A 10,451-nucleotide genomic window follows, 5' to 3' on the forward strand; every position below is an offset into this window, starting at 1 on the left:
GCAACGATTCTTACTGCTGATTGGCTGGCTGAAGCAGCCAATCAAAACACGCTGCTATTGAAATCAGTGGGAAATCAAGGGATCGGGCAAAAGAAGCACATGCAAATGATTATCATAATCATAAGCAGGTGTGTTAAGGCCTGTGTGATAGTTATGACAAAAAGTCCACCATTAGACCTTAAGAGGTTAACTCACTTTTTTTAACCCCTTTCCCTTTCTATGTTCCTTTTAACCCTACGGTTTCTCTTTTTGCCTTTTAACCTCCTCTCTTGAATCTATTCACGCCATTTTAGCTTCAACCTGATGAGCACCAGGAAGATATGTATATCAATGCATCTCCTTTCTGATATTCAGATGAGTCTCGGGAATTCAGGGGTTAAAACACATTTCCACCAGCCACGGCTTAACGGAGGGGCCTTGGTTTTAATTTGCGACTGACCCGTCTATTGCTCCCTTTCTCTTGCGGTCCCCATATCTCAGTTCTTCCTCTTCTCTCAGGCCAACATGCTTCCTCCTCTCCCAACCTTTTCTGTGCCACATGGTCCCTCTACCTCTCCCTCTCCTCTACTCTCTCTCGCTATCTTCTCCCTAACTCTCTCTCTCCATAGCGCACGATATTTCTTTCTGTCTATCGTTAAGTTCCTGATCCTTTTTGATGGTGGAGAACCGAGAGAGAACTTCAGAACAGCTAATCGATCCGATAATACTGGCTCTGCCACAGCCTGCCTCCAACCTCGGCTTTCATTGAGTTATTTTTTCCATGGAATCTCCTAAACAATGACCCGAAAAATGTTACCTCCGAGTCATCGCAGCTTTTGGCTGCTGCCTTTTCCAGCGAGTTCTTCTTTAAGACCGGCATCTTGCCTGGCCGAAGCAATCCTTTTCTTATCTCTTCCTGCGGATTGAAATATTTTTAATCATCATTAAGCCATAGAACCGGTAACCTAACCCCCGAAACCACGACATTCCGCAAAACATAGACCTTGCACGCTACTTTATGGAAGTGGTTCAGGATTATCCGAGAAGATCCCAAAAACCCGTTACGTGTGAACGTTTGCATTTATGGAAATCTATTAGCAGGGAAAGCTACAACTGGTTCTCGGTGCGGGCTTTAAGGTGCAGTTCCACTTAGACAAAACACCAAGTGCACTTTCTGGTGTATTAAGCAAATCAGCCTCTACACAGCTACATCTTATTCGTTCCTCTTCACGCTTAATTGCGTAAAACAGCACTTTTAAGAAGCCTTTTACGTTTTTCATGACAACATCAGCGCCTGCTTTTGGGTCACAAGTCAGATTGTTCATTACAAGGGAGATCTCTGATCTTCCCCAACGAGGCCAATTACATGATGGACGCTGCGACATCTCCATCAGATGCATCGCAAAGTGCTGGGTGCCTTTAAGACGCAAGTGCCGGGGTATGACATCATAACCTAGCACTCCTCGGCGAGAACGGTGGCCGTGGAAGGGGCAGCTGGTGGCACTAAAAGTAAACATGTCACCGAATGGAACAGCACCTTTAAAAAATCGAAAAAGGTACTCTCTATTGCAATATATTTTTTTGGTTTGGTACAGGATGAAGAAAACACAGGGATACCTGGGAGCTTTCTAAACTAGCTGTCATTGAGAGTCTTGAAATATTAACCCTTTAATATCCCATTTTGCTGATTCCAGGTGGTGCCTTGTCCAAAAAGTCATCCAAATGGTCCTTCACCCTGAGACCCTGATATCGGGAGAGAAACCCTGAGACTCCGGGTCAACCACAGGTCTGTCGCTCATATAAAAAAAGATTAAATATTCCGACTACTGTACTAAATCAATGCGATCCATACGGCTCTTGACCTACTTAAGTGAATTAGAATGGATTTGTTTGCGCGCGTTATATCTGTTTTCATTAATATGACTCAGGTGAAAAGTAATTAATCTACTCCAGGATTATTAAATGGGTTTCATTTCTTAGAAGTAAAGGAAATGACTGTGAGGGTAATTTAACAAATATCGTTTTGTCAATAGTTTTCAAGTATAGGATAATAGAGCGATTCATTAATTTAGGGTCGTCAGTAACCCGACTAAATCATTGCCAGCTGACGGAATTAGTTCTGAAATCTCAGCGATCCATTTGGTCCTTTCTAATTCACACACTTAATGCACAGAAAAACCCTGAAGTAATCACAGAAATGATCCAGAGATGGTCTAAATCAGAGGAAGGGCCGGTACCTTCTGGCCTGGAGGCCATAAGAAATATGGGGGTCCATTACTTAAGACAGGGCTTCCTTGCGTCATTCCACCCCATTCCTCTTCCTACCACTCCTTCCACCACCCTGCCCCATGCTGACAATGGGGATCCCGGGCCCTAAACCTCACAATGGGGCCACCGGGGCCCCAAAGTCTAGGACCTAGACACAAATAATGGACAATCGGGGTATAGTCCCGGGTAACAGACTGTGTAGTGGTTTGCGGGGGACCAGTCTTAGATAGAAGGCCAAGAGGGGTTCCAAATTAGGGAGGCCAGCCCCCCCCCCCTGCTTGCCCAGACCCAATACACAAGTACTGGCTATACCCCCTCTGACACAATCACTGTAACACTTACTGTAATGCCACCCCCTAACACACACTCTCTCATTCATTCACTCACTCACTCGCTCTAACACACACACACACCCTTACTTCTGTATGAAAATTATTTTTTATATTTATTTTTATTTTTTGTGTGGATTCCTGAGAGTCCCCGTATACATCTGCCCCTCCACCAAGCTACTTTCTCGGCAAATATATCTCCCTGCCCTTGATTCACTCACCTCTAGGACAGTCTAGGACATTGCTTAACATGCTAGAAAATAGACGGTCCCTTTATTTACATTAATACAACATTATAATATTAGGGCACTAAAAACAGTCGTTGACACGGAAAGTGATGAAATGTACCATTTTGACTCAGAAATTCTTTTTTATATAGCAGGCCCAATTATACAATTTTTCAGCAGAATAAGTTATTTTAAGGAAAAACCCATAAAGCCACACTGGTCCGAGGAAAGATGAATTGTTGAACAGAGACTAAACAATGTTTGGGACTCATAGATCACTTTTCATCTGAAGAAGAGACCTCAGAGGTTCAAAAGGCTTATTATCAGAAAACAATTATCCGTGGTAAAAGTTGTTCTTTTTCCTCCATGGCTTCGGGCAGCCAATCAGTGTCGGGAAAGTTATTTAATTGAAAGCATTGGGAGCGCTTGCTATACATGAGCATGGGGTGGGGGGGTTTAAGCCGCATGGGGGGCTTCTGTAGAATTTAAAGGGACCCCTCAACTATCGTATGCATTAGAGTAAAGTACAAATGATGGCTTGAGTGTACCTTTAAGCAAAATATGTTGCCTGCATGATTGACTGCTCACCTGTAAAGAAATGTACGGAGCTGTCATTTTTATAGCACCTCCGTATGCTGCTCGGCATCGAAGCATATTCTTTTTTTGCATATTCTTCTTAAGCAAATATCATACAAATATCTACACTACATATCCAAATGGATGTATGAGTATTTTAATTTTATTATCATTATTATTATTATAATTTTACAGTGGAATCCAAATTACACCCGGGGCCATAATAGTAAGAAATTATATATATATATTTATATATATATATATATAATTATATAAATGTATTATTTATACCCCGTAAATAGTTCATGTGCATTTTGTTTAAAAATCCTTGTCAAAGTATTCATTATATTAATTCAGTCTTAATATGCATTCATTCGCAGTGCGGTAATAAGCATTCATTCGCAGTGTGGTAATATGCATTCATTCACAGTGCGGTAATAAGCATTCATTCGCAGTGCGGTAATAAGCATTCATTCGCAGTGCGGTAATATGCATTCATTCGCAGTGCGTTAATATGCTTTCATTTTAAAAAAAAAAGAAAAATAAGATACTTACCTTACCTTAGGGAGAAGCTGTAGCTCCCCTCCTCCTCCTCAAAATTCCCCCCACTGACTGGCTGCGACTTTTGCCACGCCGTCACCTAAAAGATCTCCTATACGGAAAGTATGACATCATATCCGGGCAGTCCATGACCTTTAAAGCAGTGTATGGAGCCTGTGCTTACTCGCCACAGCTTTGCCACTATGTACCAGGGTGATTATTATTTACCCTTATCACAGTGACAGTAAATTGGCCGTTCGTCATCTTAAATCGTAACTTTATTTTTGGTGTAGAAATTAGATTTCAAATTAGGACACAACAACACATTTTAATTTTTTTTTCTTTACGTGGGAAGTATGCTTCACCGCTGGTCCTGAGGGGTTGTGTTGTGCATAGATATTTTATGTTGTATTAGGTTCCTGGGGGGGGGGGCTGATATATTTTACGGTTTCCATCGTTGTCCGGCATAAGCCTTGGTGAGTTGACCTGCTTGTATGTACCTTACATAACCAACCGTGGCTTCATATTTCATCTTCTATCACGCACGCAAGTTCTATACCTACACCTTCCATTGTAGTCAGGGTAGGCGAGCTCCAGTTTAAAAAGGTTTAATGGTAACATCAGGAAATATTACTTTACGGAAAGGGTAGTGGACGCATGGAATAGCCTTCCAGCAGCAGTGGTAGATGTTAATACAGTAAAGGCATTTAAGCAAGCATGGGATAGGCATAAGGCCAAGCTAGATATACGATACGGGCAGGTACTAAAGGAAAGTACTCAGAGGTTGGACAGACTGGTTGGGCCTACAGGTTCTTATCTGCCTTTCTTTCTATGTTTCTATGTTTCAGTTGTTCCACACCTATCACGCCTATGGGTCCAGGCGGGCTCAGACTTCGTTTTTTAATTGACTGGCGTTCAGTCTACTCGCCCGTACTACATACGTCACACGTGCAATACTCATAACATTCTTACTCGTCCATTTGAACCAAACTAGGCCGAGGTTATTATTATTAGCCTGTTCTCGCCACGGGCATCCTCCGCCTTTGTAATCAAAGTCTGACACGTCTCCGTTTTTAATTGATCCATCCAGTTCACATGGAACGGGTCGGCGTACCGGGCCCTCGCACGTACATTTATCCTAGGTAGCTGCATGTCCAGCTTGTTACCGTACGGTCGTGGGGGTCCCATCTCGTTCTAGTCCAGGTGGTCTTCACTCCCTCCCCCTTCTCCGCTACTGTATTTTCTCATAGTGACCGCAGTTTAACCATTTGTTTTCTCCCAGCCGTCATGTCTAACGTCTCGGACCTTCAAGATGTGGACTCCGTTCCCGAGACTCCCGCCAGAGGGTCTGACAGGGGTAGCAATCAGTCCTTCAGGGCCTGGACTATTCCCAAGCATGCAGCGGAGTTACAGAAACGGGGGATAGCTTACCCAGCCACGGCCAGGCTGGGTCCATATTCAGACTTTTGTTTCCCTCTGCGGCACAAGCCTCAACCTCGGAGGCTGTGTCTCTGCAGACCGTTAATACCTCGCTAGTCCAGATTCATAAAGTGTTGAATTCTCTCTCTACCTCTATGCTTCAGCTTCAACAACGTACGGAAGCTTTGGAGAGAATGTACACCGGTAGTCATATACTGGCCACCCATGTCGCACAGCCTGGTCCCAGCCAACAGCCGGCAGCCCCTCCGCCTTTAGGTACGGGCCCCACTAACCCTGCTGTCATTTTGTGTCGGCTAGTATTACCCTTGCTTCTCTTTTGATCACCACGCATGGTGTCGTTAGACGTATTAGACGTATGCTTGCAGGGATGTGTCAGTGGCTCTTAAGTCTAAGGATCTCAAGTTGATCAGGAAACTCTCTATCCCTGAGTTTGTGCTGGCGTTTAGTCTATTTAGGGATATGATCTGCTCGGTGCACCCGGATAGGAGAGAAGAGCTGGAGCAGAGTGGGGCAATTGCTCTAGGCGGCACTTTGCCGCCCCAAACGCCTTTTTTTTTTTTAAGCGGGGGAGTGGTTTTTCGCTTACCCACTCCGCGCCCCTCTCTCTCCTCTGTGAGCCCTCTAGCTCAGTCTCGGTGCCGGCTTGTAAGGCTGAGCGTCGGAAGATGACATAATTTCCGGCGCTCAGCATTACAAGCCGGCACCGATAATAGGGAGGGAGAGGAAGGGTAGATAATGGGGGGGGGGCGGGAGAGGGACAGTAGATAATGGGGGTGGGAGAGGAAGGGTAGAGACTGGGGGGGGGCTGGAGAGGAAGGGTAGATAATGGGGGGGCAGCAGAGGAAGGGTAGATAATGGAGGGGGGGGCATTTTAAACTTGGCATATGCCGGCGCTCAGCGTGAATCGCCGGCACCCGAGGCAGAAGCCTCACGCTCCCAACACTGCAGTCGGGGCAGCGCTGAGGCAGGTGGCGGCGGCGGCGGCAGGGAGCAGAGGAGACAGAAGGGCGCTGAGCGGTTGCCGAAAACGACCACTCGGCACCCCTTGGGCCCCCCCGACTTGCAGAACTCCAGGGCCTGGTCGCAGTCACGACCCCTGCGACCCCGGAAGTTCTACCACTTGCATTTGCGACGTTGCAAAACACGTCAGACCGGGCGTGTTCATTAAGATGTTTGCTACACAGACTCAATGGTGTCCAGTGGCAATTCTGGACCTACTGGACCAGATAGTCCTCTGCTTCCTTTCCCGATGAGACCCCTTACCACCATACAGTTTATTACGCATGTACAAATCCTATTGGCTAATTGAGGCTGCGACCCTAAGAGTTTCCCGGCTCGCTCCTTCCCTATAGGCGCAGCTTCAGCTGCTTCTAAGAATGGGGTGCCTGCCCACGTCATCAGGCATCTTGGTCGATGGAAATGTTTCTAAACTTGTTGACTGATCATCTTGTTGCAGTTTTGGAATATTTGCAATGCTTACCTTTTGGCCTCTTTTTGGCGCGCCGTCCATCAAGATAATGGCACACCTCAGATCTTGTAGGTAGGCGTTTCGTCAGCCTCACTATTCTCGTTCATCACACTAATGTCCCAGACTCCGTACACAAATATATATATATACATACATACATACTAGAGAAGATGTCTTTAGTCAACATTGACACCTTCTATTTGGCTAGCATAGAAACAGATACACATAATTTTTGAGAACTCAGAGGTCTCCTCTTCAGATGGGAACTTTTCGTTAAAAAAAAAGAGACCTCTAAGGTCCCAGAAGCATATTTTGCTATTTTGGCCCAACAAAAGATATCAACTTCAACTCGACACATATGATAGATGGAACAAAAAAAACAAAAATGATAACAGTAACATAAAAAATATATTGAAATCTATAAGATTGTGATACAGTTTACTTGATACAATCGACGTGTTTGGATCGCTTCATAAAGAGTTAAAAAAAAAAAAAAATTAACCTTTTTTTTTTATATATTTTTTTTTTTTTTTTTTTTATTTTGAGAATACTATTAATCAGCAGAGTTTCACCCAAAACATATTTTGAAATTAGAAAAAAAAAAAAAAATCAACATACGTATCGGCATAATTTCTCCATTTAATTAATTTCCTTAACTATGTATATGTTTCCCGTAGATGAAAAACAGATTTCCTGACTTAATCGTATCACATTATATTGTTCATCAAGCATAACTGGGCATTCTGCAAGGGTGCACGGCACATGTCAACTGCTCACATGCGCTCAATTGCAAAACATATATGCGACATTGTAGTATGTTGTAGTGACATATAGGATAATATAGTGGATTTTTTATTCTGTGTATACATTGTTGTCATAACTGTGTTATTATGACGTCATAGGGGAAAAATTTCATTGGTGGATATGAGTTAAATTATAGAGCTAAGAAAAGCAGAAACCATCAGCAATATAATAATAATAAAATAATAATAATAATAATATATTATTAAATATATTATAACACTATTATTTTTATTTTATTTATTATTATTTAAGAGTCATATAACAAGGATTTCAGCGCATATGCAAACATCTATCATAACTGGGCATTCTGCAAGGGTGCACGGCACATGTCAACTGCTCACATGCGCTCAATTGCAAAACATGTATGTAACATTGTAGTATGTTTTAGTGACATATAGGATAATATAGTGGATTTTTTATTCTGTGTATACATTGTTGTCATAACTGTGTTATTATGAAGTCATGGGGAATAATTGCCTTGGTGGATACGAGTTAAATTATAGAGCTAAGAAAAGCAGAAACCATCAGCAACATAATAATAAAATAATAATAATAATAATAATATATTATTATATATATTATAACACTATTATTTTTATTTTATTTATTATTATTTAAGATTCATATAAAAAGGATTTCAGAGCATATACAAACATGCGCATTCTGTCTATCTATCTATCTATCTATCTATCTATCTATCTATCTATCTATCTATCTATCTATCTGTCTATCTATTCATCCATTCATTTATCCACATGCAATACTAAACAGTAGAATGTACTAAATAGTAATGATTAGCACCGACGGTTGCTGATGATATCAGATCAGCTTCGTTAATAATTAAAACAACCACAAAGCATCTATTGGATACATATAGCATTCAAACCATGAGGATCTAAGTGGCAAATTGAACTTATTAAAGGCTGCTACAGAAAAGCACTTTGGCTCCTCTATTCTTTTTCTATCCTTCTTCTTTCGCTTCTTTTTTTTCATTCATCACCCAATGCATTTTTTTTGCGCAATAATTCAATTGTCCTAAAATGATCTGATTCGGAGAACACTCCAGAACGCAAAACATGGTTAGATGCATTTGGGATGTTATGGACCCTTCAAGCTCGTACAGGATTTCTGAACCACCGGGCTGCCACATTTTATATCTATGTACATTCAATATAAAATAATATTTAGCTTGGCAGAGGAGCCAAACTGTTAGAGCCTTAAAAGCCTCCCTCTATAATGTAATGAATTAAGTGATACTCCTTACCTGCTTCAGCCTATTGATCCCAAACTCTTACAAAGTAGTCTCAGAAGCCATCAGAAAGCCCAGGAGCTGATGGTGCTTGGAACTGCTGGTCCTACAGGCGCTGTCCATGGTTCCATCCTCATTCATACACCCATACAGAATTATCCTAGATCCTAGACTTCTTAAAGATGTGGACACAGGTACTAGTGTTAAAGGGAGATCATCCCTCAACAACCTCTGTCTTCCTCACCTTCAGTAATGTGGGTAGATCTTGTAACTCCTCCCTTGGTTCCTATTTGTGAAGCTTTATATTATTGGTGACAAAACCAGTTTGGACACCAAAGCATTTTACAGAATGCAACTTTCTGGATCAGTCCTTCATTTTAGGCACAAATCAGTCTTTTTTTTTTAAATACTAAGGGTTGGAAGCTGGAAGGAGGTAACCCTTATTCTGCATGGTTTCAGGATCTATATCTTTAATGGTTGAAAGCATAAGACGATGCAATAAAAAAAGCACCCTTCTGTAATAAGCCACAAAGGGTTAAATAATACTCCTTTATCTGATACCCTCCTTCTGTATCATAAAACAGTCTCAGGAGCTTCCAGGAGCTGATGGTAGTTTATGTTATTTGATAAATAAATACATGTATGTGATACTTCATGTGTGTGTATGTGTGTCTGTGTGTGTGTCTGTGTGTGTGTATGTCTGTGTATGTGTATCGGTGTGTGCGCTTAGGACATATTAACATTGTAGACCACATATATCTAAGACTTCTGATGATAGGCGATATGGCGTGAAGAATGTCTTGCAAATACAGCAACTTGTCATGTATACTTCTGAACCATAGTCCATATTATTAACCTCTTAAATACATCAAGAGATCCGACAAGAGGGAAGGATATTTTTAAGAAGGAGAAGTGTTAAGACGAGATTTAATACGCTGAAACCTGAGGGTCTGAGGCTTAAATGTAATGTAAAAAAAAAAAGTGGGTGATGGATAAGTGGAACAGCCTCCCAGCAGAGGTGGCAGATGTCAATAAAGTAAAGGAATTTAAACCCGCATGGGACAGGCATATGGCTAGACTGAATCTAAGACAAGACCATGGAGCGATTAAGGTTTGAGCAGGATATAAATCTTATTAAAAGCAATATATATATATATATAATATAACCTATCTATTCTTCGTTCGCCATCTGCCCGGCGATTCACTCTCCTCTTTTGTAATTCTCTGTATTCCTACACTGAAACAGTTTGAACGAGCCTTTTCAGTATTGATCAGCTCTTTAATTAAAGTTATTCCTCCCCCCCCTTGGTTTCCTTAAATGATTAACAGCCACGAAATGATAGATATTAGCATTATTAGCCGTTTAACCCTTTACAGTCAACGTCGCCTATTTCAGCAATAAAACGATTCCCCCCATTTTTACAGCGATATCGAAATGAAATGTCATTACCACGTATTATTATTACCCAATCAGATGTTACCATTCGGAAGCAGGTTTTGGGTCTTGCGGAACCCGCTCCGTGATGTATTATGTGGCGGGGGGGGCATACGGAGAAGAAGGAGATGGTGAT

General features: G+C 41.9%; 1 protein-coding gene across 1 annotated transcript in view; it reads right to left on the bottom strand.

Moving 5' to 3' along the window:
* CHAT (choline O-acetyltransferase) overlaps positions 1 to 9,114 on the bottom strand; it is a 29,983-nt gene extending 20,869 nt beyond the window's left edge. The window contains exons 1-2 of the mRNA XM_053451241.1: positions 8,896 to 9,114; positions 797 to 895 (exon numbers count right to left, since the gene is read on the bottom strand). Of these exons, the coding sequence (XP_053307216.1) occupies positions 797 to 859 (63 nt within the window). The 5' untranslated portion in view covers positions 860 to 895; positions 8,896 to 9,114. The remainder of the gene's footprint in view (positions 1 to 796; positions 896 to 8,895) is intronic.
* Positions 9,115 to 10,451: the final 1,337 nt, after the last annotated feature.

Source organism: Spea bombifrons, chromosome 11, assembly GCF_027358695.1.
Source record: "Spea bombifrons isolate aSpeBom1 chromosome 11, aSpeBom1.2.pri, whole genome shotgun sequence".
Classification (NCBI taxonomy): Eukaryota; Metazoa; Chordata; class Amphibia; order Anura; family Pelobatidae; genus Spea; species Spea bombifrons.